Raw genomic sequence first — 22,898 nt, 5'->3', positions numbered from 1 at the left:
TAGTATTTGTGCTTAGGTTAAGTTGACAGTGATTTGTTTGGAAAATTAAATTCCAAAATCAGTATTTGCAAAGCTTTTAAGTTTTATATGTCTATACTTTACCTGCATCATAATACAATTTCAACTAATACAATTTTTTCTGGAAGATAATGGATTATTTCTTATTTATAAATTCATATTCTACATTTATAAAAATTGTAAGGTACACTTAACATAAAATTTACCATCTTAACTGTTTTTAAATAAATAGTTTAGTAGTATTAAGTATATTCACATTTCAACTAATATAATTTTTGTTATTTTTTGAGAGGGATTCTCATTCTGTTGCCCAGGCTGGAGTACAGTGGTGCTATCTTGGCTCACTGCAACCTCTGCCTCCTGGGTTCAAGCAATTCTCCTGCTTCAGCCTTGCGAGTAGCTGGGATTACAGGTGCGCACCACCACGCCTGGCTAACGTTTTTGTATTTTTAGTAGAGACGGGTTTTCTCCATGTTGGCCAGGCTGGTCTCGAACTCCTGGTCTCAAGTGATCTGCCCGCCTTGGCCTCCCAAAGTGCTTACAGGCATGAGCCACTGCACCCGGCCACAACTAATGTAATTTTAATTGTAGTTGACTACTACTGTCTGCCTGGTGGAACCTTAGGCATTTCAGTAAGGTGATGGGGCTTTTAGATAAAGGATAGTTGTATGGTTTCTTTTGTTTTCTTTACAATTAGCAAAAGTCCTGGACCAGGACTGACTGGTAACCATGTAAACAATTCCAGCATGACTTAAAATTTTCAAGAGATGAAACATCCAAGGAATGTATCTAATATACAAAGAAGTTATTCAGCAGGAGACCAGAAGGGTTATGAGAAAGGAATAGTCTTCAAGAAGTGATTTCCATGGGACTCCTGCTTAAACCATTTAAAATATTGGGATGCTTAAAATAGGTTTTTAAAGTACTAAGCTTTATAGGATAAAAGTATGTGCAAGCTTATGTACTTTTTGTTCCTCTTAAGAATATAGTTTGATCTTTTAGCCAGTTCCTTTGTCCACTTCTCTTCCATTTTGCTTTTTATTGCCTTCTGTGCTGTGCTTACTGTGCAGCTCTGGGACTGTTTAGTTCTATGTCTGATGTGTGGAAAAATCTATTCTTACTGCCTAATAGTATTTAGGAACTAATAAGACACAAGGAACCAGGAACCATATCAGTTTAATCTATCTTGAGTGGACTGAATGTACTTTGTGGGCACTTATTTTGAACATGATGGTGTTGTGGTAATTGGTATGATTAGTGTAATACTTCGCTATATTATAAAATAGTTAAAAATGGAGTTAGATGTTAGATAAGATAGCTTGCTCATTATTCATTAGAATCAGTTAGTTATTGCTTTGCATTCACTATAAATACATTTATTTCTCTTTCCCAAAAGTAAATGCTTAGCTTATTGGTCAAATCAGAAGACAGTCTTTTGAAATTATTAATTATACCCTATTGTTTTAAACCAGAACTGTTCTTGTGATTTTAATTCAGCTAACGGTTCCTGACATGGCTTCTGTTGCTCTGAAAATGGCAAAGGAAAAAGAAGAGGTGTTTTAAGATATATCTTATCAAAAAAGGACACATGCTGTCATACGTATTTTGCTGTTCTTTTTTTAATAGTAAATACCCTTTTTGAGTTTTCTGACCAAAATATACATCAATTTCATTGCTGATGCAGTGTTTTGAATTAACTTCTATCTTTCCTTGCTTTCTATAGTGGTTTTGTGAATGTTTGGGTAGAAACTAGGGACAAATTTGAGTCAAGATACTCTGTCAAATTAAGTTATAGGATTTTAGAGTTGAAAGAAGGGATCATAACTCATGTATCCAACTTTTTCATTTTATGTTTGTGAGGAAACTGACTCAGAGAAACGAAGACACTCGTGAAACTCTACACATCCAGGTGGGGACCAGGCTAGGTCTCAAAACTTGTCTCTTCTAATCCACACTCATCCTAACACTAATGGGCTGAGTATCTGTCTTCATTCTATCTCTCTCTTATATATCTTTTCTCCTTTTTAAAAATCTTGGAATTCTTGTTTTCTGATATTACTCACAATGGAAATTTTAATCCGAGCTTCTGCACGTCACTGTTTTTCTTTTTCCTTAAGGTATATAAATCTGTGTGTGAGTGTACGTGTGTATAAAAGAACCTTTCCTTTGCCTCTTTGTACCCAGATCCTCCTTTTGCCTACCTCCAGAATGAAATAGTTGTCTCCCTTTTATTTATTTATTTTTAATGTTTTTTAGAGACAAAGTCTCACTGTATTGCCCAGGGTGGTCTCGACCTCCTGGACTCAAGTGATCCTCCCTCCTTGGCCTCACAAAATGCTGGGATTACAGGCTGAGATTACACTGTGCCCGGCCAGCTGTCTCCCTTTTAAACTTAATGGTTTCTTTCTGCATTCTCTATTTTAGCAACTTCCTTGAGATGTTGCTTTGAAAATTTATTTAGCTGTTAATTAATTTAGATTTTAACTTAATACTCCTTAGTTCAAATAATAATGGCCACGTTTAAGAATATGCTTTTCAACAAGCCAGTATCTGGCTACCTGCTGTTTTCATAGTTTCCTCAGTTGATCATTATTGAGTTGGAATAATTCTCTTATCCAGTATTACAGAGCTAACTATTCATGTTGTCCAGAAATTTGTGTGTAGTCCCTTTAAAATTATCTTTGAAACATACTTTCTCTTACTGAAATAAAAATACATATCTGTGGAATGAAGCTGAAAGCCTAGTTCTGTAGTGACATGTGCTACGGCATTGAATTTGTTGGTTGGTTGATTGTTTCTTTTCACTTGTAGAGTACTTTCTATTTCAGAGTTGATTGAAGTTGTTTTGCTAGTCCTTCCTTGGAATCATTTCATCCTTGTGAAGGACCTCTGTAATACAGCTGTAGAGCAGGTATTTTGGTGTGGTGAACTATACAACACAGTCTAGAACTTTAATAACGTACCATTAAGACTATATAAATTAGGCCAGACATGGTGGCTCATGCCTGTAATCCCAGTACTTCGGGAGGCTGAGGTGGGAGGATCCCTTAGCCCAGAAGTTTGAGATCTGCTGAGCAACATAGGGAGACCATATCTCTACAAAAAATAAAAACGATTTAGCTGAAGGTGGTGTGCACTTGTGGTCCCAGCTACAGAGGTGGGAGGAACACTTAAGCCCAGGAAGTTGAGACTACAGTGAGCCATGATGGTGCCACTGCACTCAAGCCTGGGCGACAGAGTGAGACCCTGTCTCAAAAAAGAAAAAAAAGAGTCTATGAATTAACCATATTTCCTCTCATGAGTTTAGTTGACCAACTTTATATGTAATACACTCAGTTGACAGTAAGAGTCAAAATTATCAAAGGAAATAAACTATGATCCATCTCTTCGCCATCCTGCTCTGTGGTCTTTAAATTCCTATCCTGTTATTTGATGCCTTTAAAAGTTTGAGTGTTACATACAGAATAGATTTTTTAAAAACAAACAAACCCAAAAGATATTCTTCATTTTGAATGTAGTTAAGTCTTTGTTATCCCTTGTGTTTCTTTATTGGGGTAATACTGCAAAGCATATAAATGTTAAATATTAGAACAATTCTTGGTATGTATCTCCTGTTCTTATTTTCTAAATGCCTCTTATTGATGCATTTGCCAGTTTATTACCTATGACACTTTTCTTGTTGATTCCTTCTGTCTCCTCTTTATGTCACATTCTCTGCCTCGTGTCTTTTCACTGAGTTTGCCATGGTAGCTTGGATTTGTAGTCCAGGTTTTGGAGCAATTTCACGGCTAGAGCTCTCCACATCTTCGAGTTGACGTCTCTGTCTCTGACAGAGCCTGTTTCCGCTGAACCACCTCTCCGCTCTAGGTGATGCTCTTGCGCTGTGCCTTAGCTTATGTGAAATCTGGTCTCTTTGATCTTTGGGAATGTACACAAATATTCATATAATACATTTTTTAGACACATCAGAAACTTTGAATCCCATCCATTTGGGCATAATGATTATCACGTTTGAATTTGTTCATGTAACGGTCTTCTTATGCCCACCAAATGAATGGATTCTTGAGAAAGTAACTGTACATTGAAATTTGGCAAACAAATGCATGTTTTACCTGTACGTGCGGGCATGCTGCACATTCTGTACTCTCTAACTTTTCATCTGCTAGGTACTAAAACATGAACCTCTGGTGGCCAAGTGTGATATTTAAGGGATTCAGTTTTATACACTTTGGTAAGATGATAAAAATATCTTCTAACATATTTGTCTTCTTTCAACATTTCGTTCATTTAGCAAATACTTAAGTTAGAGAAGCAGCATTGCTTAGTGTGGCTAAAAGCACAAACTCTGGGAATTGACTGGCTAGCTTAATTTCTGGCTCAGCCATTTACCAGCCATGTGCTTTGGTTAAGTTATTTAATTTTTCTCAGTTTCCTCACCAGGAAAGTGGGGATAATGTTGGTACATACCTACCTCATGATGATGTGAGAATTAAATGGGTTCAAATAAATAAGATTCTGAGAACAGTGCCTGGTATGGCAAGAGCTTAGTAAGTGTTACCAGCTGTTGTTGTTATTCCTATATGATGGGATGTGGCTTTTGCTTTTAGTGTACTTGTTGTCCAGTGGGAAGAGACAAATTAAATAGATAGTCATTCAACATTTTAACTACTCTTCAGTGTCTTCTCCATGACAAGCATTGTAGTAGGCTCTGAAAATCAAGCAAAAACTAAGCAAACACATTCTTGGTCTCATAAAGCTTACTTTTAGTAGGAAGTAATTTCAGGGAAGTCATTTACAATAATTTCAGTAAAATGTAAAAAGTATTTTAATGAAGAAAATGCAACAAGCTGTGGATACATCCAACAGGAAGACCAAACTAATTCTAGAAGGTCAAACAGTAAAGGAAATATATTATGATAAATGCTGTAATTGAAGGTCTTATTTGGTTTAGGGATATCGCAGAGTAGGAAGTGCTTGGGTCTTCAGGGAGTAAGGGAATGCTTCTCATTGGAGGAGACACTTGAGCTGACTCTGGTGGCAAAGTCTAGACAAGTGGCAGTGGGTCAGGGAGAGCATTCGTGGCTGAGGGGATGGTTTGCATTATGCCATGCAGCATGACAAGGCCTTTCACAATACCTGGGATAAAGTGTTGGGCAAACGGGAGCAGGCAGTGGTATGTGTGGGGAGAGTGAGAGACGTGACAGAACAGCGGTTCTGAAGGATTTTCCTTCCACGAAGAATAAAGGAGTTAGGACTTTATCTTGAAGGCAGTGGGTGTCCCTGAAGTATTGTAAGCAGAGGAGGAATTATGATCACCTTTTTATTTTTAAAGATGGTTCTATTATCTCTCTAGAAATTTGACTCATGGGGGCAAGATTAGAGACAGGTAGACTTATCAGGAAACTGTAGCAGCTGCTCAGAAGTAATGAGAAGCTGAACCAAAGCTGTGGCAGTGGAAATGGAAAGGAAGAATCAGAAGAGATAAAAGGCTGAGATAAAAAAACTGACATGCCTTAGTGAGCAACTCAATGGAGGGGTGAGGGGGAGAAGGGAATGCTTGAATATATGCTGATGCCACTCAGAGGATATAGGGAGGCCGAGGCAGGAGGATCACTTGAGGCCAGGAGTTCGAGACCAGCCTAGCCAATATGGCAAACCCCATCTCTACTAAAAATACAAAAATTAGCTGGGAGTGACGGCACACACCTGTAACATCAGCTACTCGGGTGGCTGAGGCACGAGAATCCAGCCTGGGTGACAGGGATTCTGTCTCAAAAAAAAAAAGAGGTGTAGGGTACAACTTTCAGAAATAAATGGGCTGAACCAAACATATGGGACACTGTTACAGTGTGTATAATAATATAAGCCTTTTGAATAAAGAGGAAAAAAATTCCTTCAGAAGAGAATGGCTCGCATAGTACATGTTTCTCATGTTCTATGATTGGTCTCTAGTGCCCTCTATTGGTTATTTAGTCTAAAGCAGCATCTTGATTCTTGAACACAATGTTCCTTGCAGTGTTGTTTACCAAAAGAATAAATATTAGAGATTTTACAATTATGATGAAAGGTGATAAAAACTGATGGGGGTTTTGTTTTTAGTAGGAAGATAGTTAAAATAATTTCAGCAAGGTGCCATCGGGGGTGTGCACATTGGCAGCACATATACTAAAATTGGAATGATACAAAGATCAGCATGACCCTTGTGCAAGAATAACATGCATATTTGTGAAACGCTTCACATATATATCTATGTAAATATGCCTGGGGGCCTAGGGGTTGGGTAAGGGTTTTGAGAAGTATCTCTATAACATTTTGTTTGCTATAACATGCACATAATATCATAGACTGTATTTTCGGAAAATGGACCCTTCTGATGAGAAGCAGCCTGAGTCAGGCTGGTTTTTGAGCACTTTTATGCAGCAAAGCCTCAAGAATAGTAGCCACCCCAGTAGGGAGTAGCAGCTGCTGTTTTTCCATAGGGTGGCTGCTGCATGTGATGTAAAGGAAACGAAAGGAAATGACTGTTACTCATTAAAGCGATTTCATTCAGCTACATGGGAAATCACAGGCAGAAAAGTCATCACAGAAAATGAAGCAGTGATTATACATAATGGGGCATCTTCAGAGGTGGCTAGGTTGTCCCCTCCCTGCCCCCCAAATGACAAAGAAGCTGCCTTTGGGTTCTGTCGTCCAGGAAAAGGGGTGATAGATTGGATTTGGTGTTTAGCATAACTAGTGGTCTAAACCTGAATACATTTTAGTAAGCAAGCATGCCTGTCACTGGTTTGAGGTCTAAAGAAGGCCTCACTTTGTGTAAATTAGTGCTCACAATGACTTTTCTGGCAATAAGGGAAATATATTCACCTTTCAAGGGTAGAAGTCTATTTCCATTTCCTTCTGGTGAATCTTCCTTTAAAATGTTCCTAAATTATCAATTCAATGGGTTGCATTTTGAAAACCTCTTCACCTATTTGGGTTAAAAACAATATTTTAAAATTTTGGTGTTATCTGAAGCTGCAGAGATTGTTCACAAACAACTTGGTACAACCATTTATTTGCTTTTGGTATATTTTGCTGTTGCAATTTTCTCTTAGAAAGTGTAGAAATTATTAATATGAAGTAATGTTAGCCGCTGTGCATTTCATGAGAGGAATAAGCTATTATGTAGTCTCCCTTCTCCCCCCAATAAAAAAGCCTTTCATCAAAAACTGACATCCTAAATGAAGGAAATAATTGTACAGCTTATTTATTAGTGTGTCAAACTTAAAATGTAATGGTTTCATATTTCAGGATGAAAAGTGTGTTGTGATTCATGGTTGCTGGTGACAAAATAGACAGCTCTTTTATATTACCATGTCGATTGCCTGCTGATATGCCACTGTACTTTTTGGTTCTCTTCTGTTCTCTTCCTATGCAATAGCTCCCTCTACTTGAAAATACTGGTGTAATTATAGTTTAACACTACTTTATTAGTGAGTTCCCCGGGCTCTTTTTGACTTTTAATCCTCTTCATAAATATGTGGTGTTGTATTACATCAGAGCATGTAAGAAAATTTCGAAGAGTCTCTTGACTCGGGGTTAGAAAGGCAAGGTTAGTTGCAAAAAGCAAGATAAGTTACATTTGAAGGCATTCTTCAAGGAATTAGCTGTGTAGCCTTTGTTGATTTAAATATGGTATATTTGGTTAAAATTCCATGCAGTACTTTGAAAATGAACCCTGATGTCTGAAACACAGAGGCATAGAAAACTGGATCAGAAAACTTCAAAAGAATCATTAGCCACTTCAAACAGACATAGCCAGGAACTTGGCAAATTCTTACTTTGCTAATTCCAAAGTTTTATAATTCCCACACAAAACCTAGCAGTTTTTCTCTACTTTGTCTGGAAGGTTTTAAGAGAGGCTAGAGTAGTAGAATCTCAGGTTACAATATCCTGCCTTGTGGAACAGCATGTGCATAATGAAACAATGGGAGAAGCATAGAGAAACAAATGTGAGTGCTGCTGTGATGGGGATGTCATTTTTTCTCTCCCTTGCTAAGTTAGAAGTTCAGTAATAGTGCCGCACACCTCCACCGTGAAGACAAATTAAGAGACTCTGCTCAATCATAAGATGGCTATGTGAATATTTCTTCTTCTCAATGTACAACTCTTTGTTTCCCATTTCTTCTGACCATTATGATGGAAAGCAAGCTGCAGAGTGAGGTGATCAGGAGTAGGGACTTAAGAGCCGGGCTGCTGGTTGGATCCTGGCTCTGCCACATATGCGCTGGGTGATACTGGCTAGTTTCCTTAACTTTCTGAGCCTTGGTTTCGTCATCTGTAAAACACAGACAATAAATCTGCCTACATCCTGGAGATGTAAGGATTAGATAAGTTAGTGATTGTCAAGCCCAACATATAGTAAGTGCTATATATCAGTTTGTTAAATAAATTAAAAAACAGTAGTGGAGATATAAATTGGTTTTTATTAACCAGATGTATTGAATGTCAATGTTGTCCTCAGTGTTTAATATCAAGAAATATGGGGCCCTCCCAATGGGTGAAAGATCTGTATGTTGCTTTTGTTCATAAATTCATATTTAACTATGTATTGGAATAGTTGTGACCTAAGGGTACTATATCATAATTTTAGATCACATTATTTATAAATATACTTTTTAAAATACAGTGGAATCTTCCATGGTTTCCATGTCTTTTCTGGATTTGTGTGGTTTTATAGGAGGATTCTGTACTACTGGTGAAGGTATAAGAACGGAGTACCATTTCCCATTTTATATTTATGATTACACTCATGCTTTTCTTGGAGCTTACTTATGGCTCTAGAGGAGTAACAGACAGGCTTACCTTTGGTCCATCATATGACTGCTTGAGAATGTCAGAGAATCTTGCCCAGCTGTTCCCAGACCTCGCGTGGTCCAACCAAATATCAATCACCAAAAATTTTAACAGGAAATCTATATATTTTGGGCACTCAGACATGCCACTGAAATTGTTAAGATTATATTTTCACCTTGATAGAACCTGATATTTGTGTGATGTTTTATTTATTTATTTTTTGGGACAGGGTCTTGCTCTGTCACCACAGCTCTGCAGTGAGCTCTGAACCACAGCTCACTGCAGCCTTGACTTCCTGGGCTGAAGCAATCCTTCCACCTCAGCACCCCCTGCTCCACCTCCCAGGTAGTTTGGACTACAAACACACACCACCACACCTGGCTAATTTTTGTATATTTTGCGGAGATGGGATTTCATCATGTTGTCCAGGCTGGTCTTGAATCCTGGGCTCAAGCGATCCTCTTGCCTCGGCCTCCCAAAGTTCTGGGATTACAGGCATGAGCCACTGCACCTGGCCTTTTAATTTTTTTAATTAAAAAAACTTTTTCTAGCAAGAAGGTCTTGCTATATTGCCTAGGCTAATCTCAAACTCTTGAGCTCAAGCGGTCCTCCCACCTCAGCCTCCCAAGAAGCTGGAATTATACAGAGGTGTACAACAATACCTGGCTTAGAGTGAGATTTTAATTTATTTTTACCTGTTTAGAAGATTATCACCAGAGTGCCAGACACATGAAGTAAGCGGTCAGATAAGATTCATCAGTTAACTCAAGCTGTCCTAAGGCTGCATATTAATTTTCAGTGCATGGACTCATCTTTCTTCTTCGCTCGATTCACAGGACCCTTTAGATGCTACAAGATCAGTGATTGTGATCCGCTCCCTGGTAGCAGATGGTGTAGCAGAAAGAAGTGGGGGACTATTACCTGGAGACCGCCTGGTCTCAGTCAATGAATACTATTTGGACAACACCTCACTTGCTGAAGCTGTGGAAATATTGAAAGCTGTGCCACCAGGCATAGTACGCCTTGGCATCTGTAAGCCTTTGGTGGTAAGTGTTGTATTTTGTTAATATAGGAAGTGATAATAGTGCAACAGTTAAAAACATGGATTTTGGAGACACATATACCTGGCCAAGAATTTCTGTTCTACTGTTTACTATGTGTGTGACCTTGGGCAGGTTTCTTAATGTCCTTGACTTACAATATCAGAAAAAATAATGTCTACCTCATAGGGTTTTGGGATTTAAAGGTTATATTCATTAAGTGCATAGCATATTATTACATAGATACTAGCTGCTAATGTTGCTAGTTCTACTACTACCACTCTTACTACTATTTTCATCTTCATGCTTTTAGCACAGACTTCTAAGCTCTCAGCACATTTCTTATACGTAAATTATTATTATTATTATTTTATAGACAGAGTCTCTCTCTGTCATCCAGGCTGGAGTGTAGTGGCATGATCTTGGCTCACTGCAACCTCCGCTTCCTGGGTTCAAGCGATTCTCATGCCTCAGCCTCTCAAGTAGCTGGGATTACTGGCATGTGCCACTGTGCCTGGCTACTAATTTTTTGTATTTTTAGTAGAGATGGGGTTTCACCATGTTGGCCAGGCTGGTCTTGAACTCCTGAGCTCAGGCAATCTGCCTGCCTTGGCCTCCCAAAGTGCTTTTTTAGGGATGTGAGCCACTGCACATGGCTATTCTTATATGTAAATTAAAATAAGTATCCATTTTAACTTTCATTTGGGAATGATGTCAAGATGGTATGATAAATTGAAATCCTTGCAGCTATAGCATTTTAACCATATAACAGTGAGTGTTTAATATGCTTTTCTCTCCATCAAAGCACCTTGTAACTCCTAGCATCAAGAACCCCTATAATGTCAAACCATCTTGAAGTCATCTTGTTGCTTTATCTTATGGTCAGGTTACTGCTTATGACTGAAGGCTACATTATAGTTATGGTGCTCTGGAGGCCTCTAATGCAACAAACAAACCACCACCATCACCACCAACAACAAAAACTTAATGATGATGATTTTCAGCCAGTTTTATTATTATTAAGTGCTTACTAAATGTCAGTCATTCTTTTAAGCCCTTTACACTTATTAACTATTAACTAACTTAATCCTCACAGCAACTTTAAGAATAGTCCTTTTGTTACCCTCATTACAGATGAATCAATCGAGGCAAAGAGAATTGAGTAACTTACCCAAGGTCTTATAACTAGTAAGGGGCAGAGTTGTAATGTACACTCAGCAGGGCACCTTCAAACCCTGTGCTGTTAGCCACAGTGCTGTACATGCCTGTCTTACTATGTTGTCACTTGCCTAGTTTGTATGCAGCATGTCTGAAACAGCTTGGTTGTAATAAATTGTTAGTCTAGATTTCTAGAAACCTGGGCTCTGCCCCCTGGCTTTGCTATGAGTTAGCCCAGTAGGTTTCAAACTTAAAGATATGTAATATATATAAGAATCACCTGAGAGGTAGTTAAAATGCAGTTTCCCAGGTTCTACTCCCAGAGATTCTCATTTAGTAACTCTGATATGCTCTTCAGGAATCTACCTCTTCAATGGGTCACCTATGTAATTCTGATGCAGAATTTTGTACTTTGAGAAACATTGTACTAGTAATTTGATCAATAGGTATACCACTTCTCTAAGCCTATTTTCTTCATCTTTGAAAAGACTGAACAAGACTAGAGAATTCCTAAGGTATTTTTTTAACTCCAATTCTTTATGAAACATTTTAACTTAACATATGAATAACATACTATAAGTGCTCATATGTACAGATAGATGGATAGGTAAATATAGATAGATGTGTTCATTGTATTAGGCTGTTCTCGCATTGCTATGAAGAAATACCTGAGACTGGGCAATTTGTAAGAAAGAGGTTTAATTAGCTCACAGTTCTACAGGCTGTACAGGAAGCATGGTGGCATCTGCTTCTGGGGAGGCCTCTGGGAGCTTTTACTCATGGCAGAAGACAAAGTGGGGGCAGGCACTCGTATGGCAAAAGCAGGAGTGAGAGAGAGTTGGAGTGGGGTGGGGGATGCCACAGAGCCACACTTTTTTTTCTTTTTGGAGACAGAGCCTCATTCCGTCATCCAGGCTAGAGTGCAGTGGTGCAATCTTGGCTCACTGCAACGTCCATCTCCCAGGTTCAAGCAATTCTCCTGCCTCCGCCTTCAAGTAGCTGGGACTACAGGTGCACACTACCATGCCCGGCTAATTTTTGTATTTTTAGTAGAGACAGGGTTTCACCATGTTTGCCAGGCTGGTCTTGAACTCCTGAGCTCAGGCAATCCACCTGCCTTGGCCTCCCAAAGTGCTGAGATTACAGGCGTGAGCCACCACACCTGGCCATGCCACACACTTTTAAACCACCAGGATCACGTGAGTACTCATTCATTCACTATCGCGAAGACAGCACCAAGCCATGAGGGATCCACCCCCATCACCCAAACATCTCCCACCAGGCCCCACCTCTAGCTTTGGGGATTAAAATTCAACATGAGATTTTGGCAGAGACAAATATACAAACTGTATCAATCATATATAAATAGATTCATATACAGCATACGGTATTTTTGCATGGGAGACCAAAAGGTGGTCTTCATGTATTACTTTTTTATTCTGGCCTGTGTATTACATCTATCAGACACTTTAAATATTTCAAAGTGGAATATAACACATAGCTAAGTAAGTTCTTGACCTTTTGTGTATTTGGTGTGGGTATTGCCGTGGTCAGCAGATGATGCCATGAGGTGCTTGGTTTGTGTTTTGGATAAATTAAGGATGGGAAAACTATTAATGTTTTTATGGGACTGCATCTTCTTAATGTTTTGGGTTGTAGCAGGAACTTTGTCTAGATTTTCCCTGATGGTTATTTGCCAGATTAGTGTGGCTGCATGGGGACATCCCAAGCTATTTGTGTCCTAGAGGACTTCCACAGCAGAGCCTTTACCTTCAAGCAGTTTTAGGAAGTCTCGGGGGGCCATTTAACAAAACAAAACAAAACAAAAACAGGAGTTGGAAGCAACTGAGTGTGGATCCTCATGCTATTTCTGGTGGAAGGACCTTGGAGCATTACTCTGAGAGTGTTTTGGAACGTAGTGATTGTGGGTGGAACTTCACCCAGGCCTCCCTCAGTGAGTCCAAGGCTGCCAAGAATACTTAGGAGTGGGAGGCCAATGAAGGGATTGAGAGAAAGGTCAATTTCAAGATTTTTTTTCTTTTTAACCACTAAGTAAGCTTCCTTTAACATCTGGGGTCTTCTGGGAAAACTGCTCATGAGCTATAAATAGTGATTCAAGGAACCAGGCATGGATCTTCTCTGAGGTGTCTCTCTCTTTCTCTCTCCCCCTCCTTCCCTCTCTCTCATAGTAAAATTGACGGCCACTTATCTAACTAATTTTTTTTTTTTTTTTTTTGAGACGGAGTTTCACTCTTGTTGCCCAGGCTGGAGTGCAAATGGCGTGATCTCAGCTCACCACAACCTCTGCCTCCCGGGTTCAAGCGATTCTCCTGCCTCGGCCTCCCGAGTAGCTGAGCTTACAGGCATGCACCACCATGCCCGGCTAATTTTGTATTTTTAGTAGAGACAGTGTTTCTCCATGTTGGGCAGGTTGGTCTCGAACTGCTGACCTCAGGTGATCCACCCGCCTCGGCCTCCCAAAGTACTGGGATTACAGGTGTGAGCCACCGCACCTGGCCTAGTTAACTAATGTTTACTAAACATTTACTCAATCTGCAGTGCAAGTGGGGACAGAGAATGTGAATAAGCAGATCCCAAGTCAGGGTAGAGCAGAAAGACTGTGAATATATAATGGTGATGAGAACAAATTATTTGTATTAAGTCTTGTATTTATATAGCTATAGTATGTATACATCTATACACTTCATGTTATATATTTTCATCTTAACTCTTTTCTAAAAAGAGGCTTAAAAGCTAGGTGACAGATTCATAAGTGCAGCCTCAAATATACCAGACCCCAAAAATGAATGAAATGACTTATTATTATTATTTAACATAAAAATAGAGACGGGGTCTCTCCATGTTGCCCACACTGGTCTTGAACTCCTGGGCTAAAGTGATGCTTCTGCCTCAGCCTTCCAAAGTGCTGGAACTACAGATGTGAGGCACCATGTTCTGGCTGAAATGACTTTAAAAACTGCATTATATCTTCAGAACTAACGGAGCAGAACTGACAATAAAACTCTTGAGCCAAACAGCTATGGGTTTTTGCTTAGTTGCGTGGTTTGCAAGGCTGCATGTCCCTGTGCCAGTTATTCAACCTCATCAGCTTCCACTTCGCTCATCTGTAAGATGAGGATTGGCTGTACGCGGTGGCTCATGCCTGTAGTCCCAGCACTTTGGGAGGCGGAGGCGGGCAGATCACCTGGGAGGTCAGGAGTTCAAGACCAGCCTGGCCAACATGGCGAAACCTTGTCTCTGCTAAAAATACAAAAACATTAGCCAGCAATCTGTTGCTCGCCTGTAGTCCCAGCTACTTTGGAGGCTGTGGCAGGAGAATTGCTTGAACCGGGGCAGTGGAAGTTGCAGTGAGCCAAGATTATACCACTGCACTCCAGTCTGGGTGACACAGCGAGATTCTCTGTCTCAGTTAAAAAAAAAAAAAAAAAAAAAAAAGATGAGATTGCATGGCATGGTAATTGTGAACATAGGCTCTAGTACCAGACACCCGGGGTTTAAATTTTGGGATATGTAACGTTTGGCAAATTACTGTGTCCACTTTTGCTCACCAATAAAATAGGGCTAATAAGAGGACCCATGTCTTAGAGTATATATTAACATGTTAATTAATATATTAAATATATTTACAGTACTTAATTTTGTGCCAGGTACATAGTTATATATACAGGGTCTATTCCTGGGAAAGTGCTTTTTCTTTAAGAAATACTTTAAAAAGTTTGGGAAGCTCTGACCTGAATATGGAGTTCTTTTTAATTATTAAAGAAAGTTTGTTCTAATGAAGCAATTTGAATAAATTTTCTGTTGTGTATTTGTCTTAATGGAAAGATGAGAATCTGAAGAGTTTGAAACCAAGATATTTTCTTTCTTTTTTTTTTTTTACATGAATGAATCTTTTCTTTTTTCTTTCTTTCTTTTACTTTAAGTTCTGGGATACATGTGCAGAATGTGCAGGTTTGTTAAAGAGGTATACATGTGCCATGGTGATTTGCTGCACTTATCAACCCATCATCTAGATTTTAAGCCCCGTATGCATTAGGTATTTGTCCTAATGCTCTCCCTCCCCTTGCCCCCCACCCCACAATATTTTCTTATTTATAAATAAAAGTGGTTTATATTTTCAGGAAGATAATAAAGAAGAAGAAAGTTGTTATATTTTACATTCAAGCAGTAATGAAGACAAGACTGAATTTTCAGGAACAATTCATGATATAAATTCATCTTTAATACTCGAAGCACCCAAGGTATTTAATAAATTTATTTCCCACTTGAATGATTTGCTATGAGCTAAAATTTCTATGTAGAAAGAATACAAAAGAAAATAAGACAAAAGCTTGTCCTTATCCTTTGGCTAAGTAGAAATAAATAAAGACATAAAGAGGACAAAAGCTTGTCCCCATCCCTGGCTAAATAGATATAAATGAACTAATCCTCCTTTCTCTCTCTCTCTTTTTTTGAGATGGGATCTCCCTCTGTCACCCAGGCTGGTGGGATCTGGGATCACTGTAACCTCTGCCTCCCGGGGTCAAGTGATCCACCCACCTCAGCCTCCTGAGTAGCTGGGACCACAGGCATGTGCTACCATGTCTAGCTAATTTTTTGTATTTTTGGTAGAGATGGGCTTTTATCACGTTGCCCAGGCTGGTCTTGAACCCCTGAGCTCAAGCAATCTACCTGCCCCAGCCTCCCAGAGTGCTGGCATTACAGGTGTGAGCCATTGCGCCTGGCCTCATTATATATATATATACATACATACATACATACATACATTATATATATATTTTGTTGTTGTTGTTTTGTTTTTTTGACAGACTCTCACTCTGTCACCCAAGTTGGAGTACAGTGGCATGATCTCAGCTCACTGCAACCTCTGCCTCCCAGGTTCAAGCGATTCTCCTGCTTCAGCCTCCCAAGTAGCTGGGACTACAGGCGTGCACCACCACGCCTGGCTAATTTTTGTATTTTTAGTAGAAACAGGGTTTCACCATGTTGGCCAGGCTGGTCTCAAACTCCTGACCTCAGGTGATCCGCCCACCTCGGCCTCCCAAAGTGCTGAGATTACAGACGTGAGCCACCACGCCCAGCCTATTTTTTTAAAACTAAATTCTTTCCTTCCATATCACATTGCTTCTCTAAATGATAAAGGCAAGATGTAAAGCATTTTCAAAGAACAAACATACACTAATGTATTCCTGAAATTTTGGATGATAGAACATATTGTTGAAAATAGACCTGCATTTAAAATGCTATAAAAATGGAACTACACAAAAAATATTCATATTGAATACTTTCTAAAGAAGGGTTATTTAGTCAAACCCTACCTTATGCTTTAATTTTAGAAAATGTATTTTGAAGCTTTCCTTTTTTATTCTTAAAAGGAATTATACTTTTGTTGCTCTTTGCAGTTAGTATGGTTTTGCTTTGCTTGATAACAACTGTCTAGTGATATTCTTTGCATAATATGTAGACAGTGTCTCAAGATGATATGTGTTTCTATAATGTCTATTATATTTTTTAGTGCCGACAGTTAGAAAATTTCATAACCATATGACGTGTTCAAATACATCCTCTAACCACATTAAAAAAAAAAAAAAGGCAGTATTTGGTATACTGTATTTTTTTTTTTTTTTTTGAGACAGTGTCTTGCTCTGTTGTCCAGGCTGGAGGGCAGTGGTGTGATCATAGCTCACTGCAGCATCAGTCTCCTTGGCTCAAGCAATTCTTTGCCTCAGTCTCCCAAGTAGCTGGCACCACAGGCGCATGCCACCATGCCTGGCTAATTTTTTAATTTTTTTGTAGAGACGGGGTCTCACTATATTGCCCAGCCTGGTCTAGAACTTTTGTACTCAAGAGATCCTCCTGCCTTGGCCTCCCAAAGTGCTGGGATTACAGGCATGAGCCACGATGTCCAACCCTACTGTGTTAATTTAAAAGCTTCACTACGATGATGTTTAGCTGCAAGGAGAAGACAATAGAAAAGAATAGATTTATTCCAGGAATTTACACTTGGTAGTAAAGAATAGGACTTAAAATAGGAAAGATCTTTGATCTCTTAGAAAGAAGAGGACCTCATTATGCCCAGCACCCAGAGGTTCTCCAGAGATAGGTCATGGTCTGAGCAAATCTATATGCCAGGTTTTAGCCAGGAACCCACACAGTTTCTGCACATTTAGTTTCAGTGGTATGCACTAGCTGTTCTGATTAGTGAAATATAAATTAATTTTAAAAATACTGTATTCATTCCTTCATATTATGTATTTTCAACACAGATGAAAAATAAGATTTGTTATTTTTTATATTATAAAAGAGTTATACTCAAAGTAGAGACATACTCCCCATATCTTTGTAGAGAATGTTTTCTGAACATTCAGATAGTTATAATTTCTTTTGAGTTATTTAAGCTTGAAAATCCTGACCTTTAAAGTCTTTGCTTTCTTAAATAATAGTTTGCAGTGTATGTATACTTATGTACTACTTTTTATGGGTTAAATATTTAGTGTAAGAGTTTAACAGCATTCCTATTTCTAGTGGAGAATTGTCAGGTGGTTGATGTATAATGAACGTTTTAGCAAAATCATTCACCTTGCCAAGGGCAGATTTCTGCCTCATAATTTACTATTTGTCCCTCTTCTGGGTTGAGAATTGTGTGGAGGTGAGCTTGTGTTTCTCCATGTTTGCTGTGAAGAGCTGTGCATGTTAGCTGTGCGTTGGCATATGCAGTCGCGCCAGCGTTTGAAAATTTTCCAATTTATCTGTATAGTGCAGCTTCAGGACAGGCATAACTTCACATTTTTTGCATCTTTTATTTATAGGGATTTAGAGATGAACCATATTTTAAAGAAGAACTTGTGGATGAACCATTTCTAGATCTGGGAAAGTCTTTCCATTCCCAACAAAAAGAGATAGAGCAAAGCAAGGAGGCCTGGGAGATGCATGAATTTCTGACTCCTAGATTGCAGGAAATGGATGAAGAAAGAGAAATGCTTGTTGATGAAGAATATGAGTTATATCAAGATCCCTCTCCATCCATGGAGTTGTATCCCTTGTCGCACATTCAAGAGGCCACTCACGTGCCCTCTGTGAATGAACTTCACTTTGGTACACAGTGGTTGCATGATAATGAACCATCCGAGTCTCAAGAGGCAAGGACCGGGAGGACTGTCTATTCCCAGGAGGCACAGCCGTATGGCTATTGCCCTGAAAATGTGGTAAGAGATTAGAACACATATTCCACGCCTCCCCTTCTGTTCTCCTCGCCTGTCCCTGTCTCTAACTCATGTCACTTCGATGTTGTTTGTTTTTAAATGGGCCTTTCCATAAGTCATCACTGTTTACCAGATATGTCATCCAGTGTCTAGCTGTAAGTATAAGCTCGTCTTTTCTGTATTTCGCATCTTCTCATGGGGATCAATAAGCTGCAGTTGCCTTGCTGTTGTTTTAGGGTTTTTTTGCTTTGCTTTTTTAGTGATGTTTTTCCAATTTCTTATTTCAGAGAAGAGTTCTTTTAACATTTGTGATTTAAAAAAAAATTCCCTAGGGAAACACAGCTGTATATTTTTCACATAGTATATTTACCAGGCAAAATCAACGCCAATTTAGTACTTACATATTGTTGTTTATATCTTGGTCACCCACATTGTTCTCTATGTTATGTATGATGCTAAAAGCACTCAACTCTAGAAAATTATCTTTACACTTGAGATGCTATTTATTTACAACTTGGAGGGAAAGCATTGTTTTTATATATACATAAAATTTTCTTTTCCTTTTTTTTTGAGAAAGGGCCTCTCTCTCTCTGTCGCCCAGGCTGGAGTGCAGTGCAGTGGCACATTCATGGCTCATTGCAGCCTCGACCTCCCAGGCTCCATGGACCCTCTCACCTCAGCTTCCTGAGCTGCTGGGACCACAGGCATGCACCACCATGCCTGGCTAGTTTTTTTTTTTTTTTAATTTTTTTGTTGAGATGGAGTTTTTCCATGTTGCCCAGGCTGGTCTCGAACTCCTGAGGTCAAGCATCTCCCATCTCCCATCTTGGCCTCCCGAAGTGCTGGGATTACAGGTAGGAGCCACTGTGCCCAGTGAAGAGCATTATATTTTAATAGATTTGCCTTTACTATTATATCACCAGTAAACTTTATTTTTAATAAAATTATAGTCAAGCAGTCACTAATCGGAATCCTTAATTAAGGACTTTAAAAAATATTTTTGTTTTTTTATTTCCTGCCCCAAATTAACTTTTAGGCAAATGGAAACAGACTTACTGTATGGGGACGTTTTTAAAAAGACAGGTTAGTAATATTTCAGATGCAGCGTGTTGCTTCCCTCTCTGAGGTTGGCACCTTTTCCTGTTGTGATGTGCAAAGTGTGGCTTCATGTGTTCTCTCAGTGGGCAGATAGAGGGTGTTTCTGCCCTTGCCTCCCTTACACATTTCCTCACTTTGTCCCTCATGCAAATGCTGATGGCTTCCTCTGTTGGGCAAGGTGCTGTGCTGGTTGTATTTATGTGACCCTGGAGGATTCACCATGATAGAGGGCCCTGGGCAGTGTACCGGAGAACAGATGTTTTTGGAATATGTGAATGATGCCTGGTTGCCTCTGGAAAGAGGTCACATGGAATCTGGTGTGCTCCACTGACGTTGGTACTTTCTATATTTGCCAGTCCCTCTCATATCTGTCAGTGCTTAACGCCAAACAGCATACGTATTCAGTTATATGAAGCAAATGGGTAAGATTACTGAATATTCATAAAAATTCCCTTGTTCTGTTTTCTTCTATTAAAAGATAATTTTCTATGTACCCAAATAAAAGGCAACCTGAAATACCAGTTCATATATAAACTTTGAAGGCTATAGATGAAATGGTCAAATGTATACTTACAATATTTACTTTATAAGTTTAGTTAAACATTCAATTTGAAAACCTGTGAGATGTTAAATTTTTTTGCCTATTCTCATATTTAATTATATAATTTTATTCGAATTCTTCAGTGCGTATTTAATGTCAGTATCTACATTATCACTAGAATCACTTTTTGATCGTTTAACACAGCTTTCCAAATATATCATCTTCATTTCTAGCTAGGTTGTTTGAGATACAGCAATTTTTGAATCTGTACTGTCACTCAAAATTTTATTCTTATCTCAAGTGTCATTTGCGTAATGTTAAGTTAAAAAAAAATCCCTCTTATAAGTTTGTGTTGATGCTCTTCACAATATAACTGTTACTGGAAAGAGGTCCTGGTCCAGATGTCAAGATAGGGTTCTTGGACCTCACACAAGAAAAAATTTGAGCGAATCCATAGAGGAAAGTGAAAGCCAGTTTATTAGGAAAGTAAAAGAATAAAAGAATGGCTACTCCATAGATAGAGCAGTCCTGAGGGCTACTGGTTGCCCATCTTTATAGTTATTTTTTGATTATATGCTAAATAAGGGGTGGATTATTCATGCCTCCCCTTTTTAGACCATATAGGGTAACTTCCTGATGTTACTGTGGCATTTGTAAACTGTCATGGCGCTGGTGGGAGTGTAGCAGTGAGGACGACCAGAGGTCACTCTCATTGCTATCTTGGTTTTGGTGGGTTTTGGCCGGCTTATTTACTGCATCCTGTTTTATCAGCAAGGTCTTTATGACCTGTATCTTGTGCCAACATCCTGTCTCATCCTGTGACTTAGAATGCCTTCACCATCTGGAAATGCAGCCCAGTAGGTCTCAGCCTCATTTTACCCAGCGCTATTCAAGATGGAGTTGCTCTGGTTCAAGCACCTCTGACATAACCACTTACTCTATTGTTTGTTAAAGTGTTCTTCAAGAGGCTTGTTTAAAACAACAGTCAGTGCTTACAATTTGAAGAATGCATATTCTGATTACTAAATCTATGTTTAATTTCCTAGCTTCCCTCTTTTTATTTCTCATTACTGATTCAGCCATACTTGCTTGTTATTGCCATTTTCTTCCATAAAAAGAAAATTTTCTGTTTACCGAAATAAAGGCAACCTGAAATATCAGTTTATTTTAATGTATACACTTTTAAGGCTATAGATGAAACAGTCAAATGTATATTTATAATATTTACTCTGGAAGTTTACTTAAACATTCATATTTTAAAATCTGTAAATTTTTTTTTTTTTTTTTTTTGCCAATTCTCACATAGGCTGTAAAGGTAACCTCTATAGGCTTCCCCAAACCAGCATTGAGTAAGACTATTTCAGCCCGAATGTTTCTTGCCTAAACAGTATTTTATTTTCTTTATATAATTATATGTGCTTTCTTAAAGTATTGGCTCTTTTCTCCCTTCCACAGTGATGAACACTTTCACCCACTGATCAGGATGGGCTTGAATATTTGCCCCCATTGTATTGCTGATGGACCCTTGTGATAATTTATCTAATAATATTATCAAATATTATAAGCTCTGAGAAGATTTTAAAAACACATTCAAATCCCTTACAAATATGTAATTCCCAATACTCTTCTAGAGGATGCCCTCCCAAAGGGTGAAGGAACGTTATTATTTCTGTCTTGGTTGTAATATCCATTTGGGGCTATAGATGTCAGCTATATTTGTGGAGGGCAAATGGTACCTAACTACTTCAAACTTTATCTTTCTCTTCCACCCTCATACTTCATTTTAGCTGAAGAGTAAAAACACTAAAGGAATATAGATCTGGGTTTTTTTTAGTTATAGTAAAATACACACAACACACAATTTACCATTTTAATCATTTTTAGGTATATAGTTCAGTGGCATTAAGTACATGCACATTTTTGTGTAAACATGGCCACCATATCGCTACAGATCTTCTTATCATCCCACACTGAAACTCTACTCATTAAACAATAATCTGATCTTTCTCCTCTCTCTCTATCCCCTGCCAACCAACCACTGTTTTATTTTCTATCTCTAAGAATTTGACTATACTAAAGCAACTGAAAAAAGTGGAATGGTACAATATTTTTCTTTTGTGTCTGGCTCTTTCACTTAGTATAATGTCTTTAAGATTCATCCATGTTGTAGAATATGTCAGAATTTCCTCCCTTTTTGAAGTTGAATAGGCCGGGCATGGTGGCTCATGCCTGTGATCCTAGCACTTTGGGAGGCCAAAGTGGGTGGATCACTTGAGGTCAGGAATTCAAGACCAGCCTGGCTAAGATGGTGAAACCCCATCTCTACTAAAAATAGAAAAATTAGCCAGGCATGGTGGCGCATGCCTGTGGTTCCAGCTACTCAAGGAGGCTGAGCCAGGAGAATCACTTCAAACTGGAAGGCAGAGGTTGCAGTGAACCGAGATTGTGCCACTGCACTCCAGCCTGGGCAACAGAGAGAGACTCTGTCCCAAAAAAAAAAAAAAGTTGAATAAAATATTTCCTTATAGATATATGTCTCAGAGAAAAAACTTCTTCTCTACCCTCTATTTCATGCCTGGGAGAATGCAAATTAAACTGACAGAAGGCATTAACAGGAGAATAAAGGTTTATTTATACACATATGAACGCAACAAAAGAAGCAGCAAGCTCACTAAGTGATTGAAGTTAGAGCTTACATATGTAACTTATGGGGAAAGGGAGGACAGAGAAAGCTTCTATGAGAAGAACAACTAGGTTTGTTTAGGAAAGACAAATGGGTTTTTAGGAGAACAAATGGAGATAACATTTTCGATGATGTTGATAATTTTTTAAATGCAGGGCCACTGATCCTTCTGTTTGCTTATTGCCATTCCTCAAGAGGGCATTTATAGTAGGCTTACTCTCAATCTTCCTGGGGGTCGACCCACCTCAAGAGGGAATGTTTGATAGCCTAATTTCCTAGAACTTGCTGCTTAGTCACAAAAG

At 38.8% G+C, this 22,898-nt stretch overlaps 1 protein-coding gene and 1 non-coding gene across 7 annotated transcripts in view; both read left to right on the top strand.

The window, feature by feature from the left end:
* Nucleotides 1–22,898, top strand: part of PATJ (PATJ crumbs cell polarity complex component) — a 425,559-nt gene that overhangs the window by 108,775 nt on the left and 293,886 nt on the right. For all 6 annotated transcript variants that reach the window (XM_055235148.2, XM_055235146.2, XM_063613334.1 and 3 more), the window contains exons 18-20: nt 9,690–9,899; nt 15,194–15,313; nt 17,882–18,277. In XM_055235148.2, coding sequence (XP_055091123.1) covers nt 9,690–9,899; nt 15,194–15,313; nt 17,882–18,277 — 726 coding nt within the window. The remainder of the gene's footprint in view (nt 1–9,689; nt 9,900–15,193; nt 15,314–17,881; nt 18,278–22,898) is intronic.
* LOC129459040 (U6 spliceosomal RNA) lies at nt 6,162–6,263 on the top strand. Its single transcript, XR_008649856.1, has one exon. It is a non-coding gene; the product is annotated as a U6 spliceosomal RNA (small nuclear RNA).

This window comes from Symphalangus syndactylus, chromosome 19 (genome assembly GCF_028878055.3).
Source record: "Symphalangus syndactylus isolate Jambi chromosome 19, NHGRI_mSymSyn1-v2.1_pri, whole genome shotgun sequence".
In the NCBI taxonomy this organism is placed as follows: domain Eukaryota; kingdom Metazoa; phylum Chordata; class Mammalia; order Primates; family Hylobatidae; genus Symphalangus; species Symphalangus syndactylus.
Note: the sequence above shows the minus strand (reverse complement) of the source record. Positions and strands in the feature narration are given on the sequence as shown.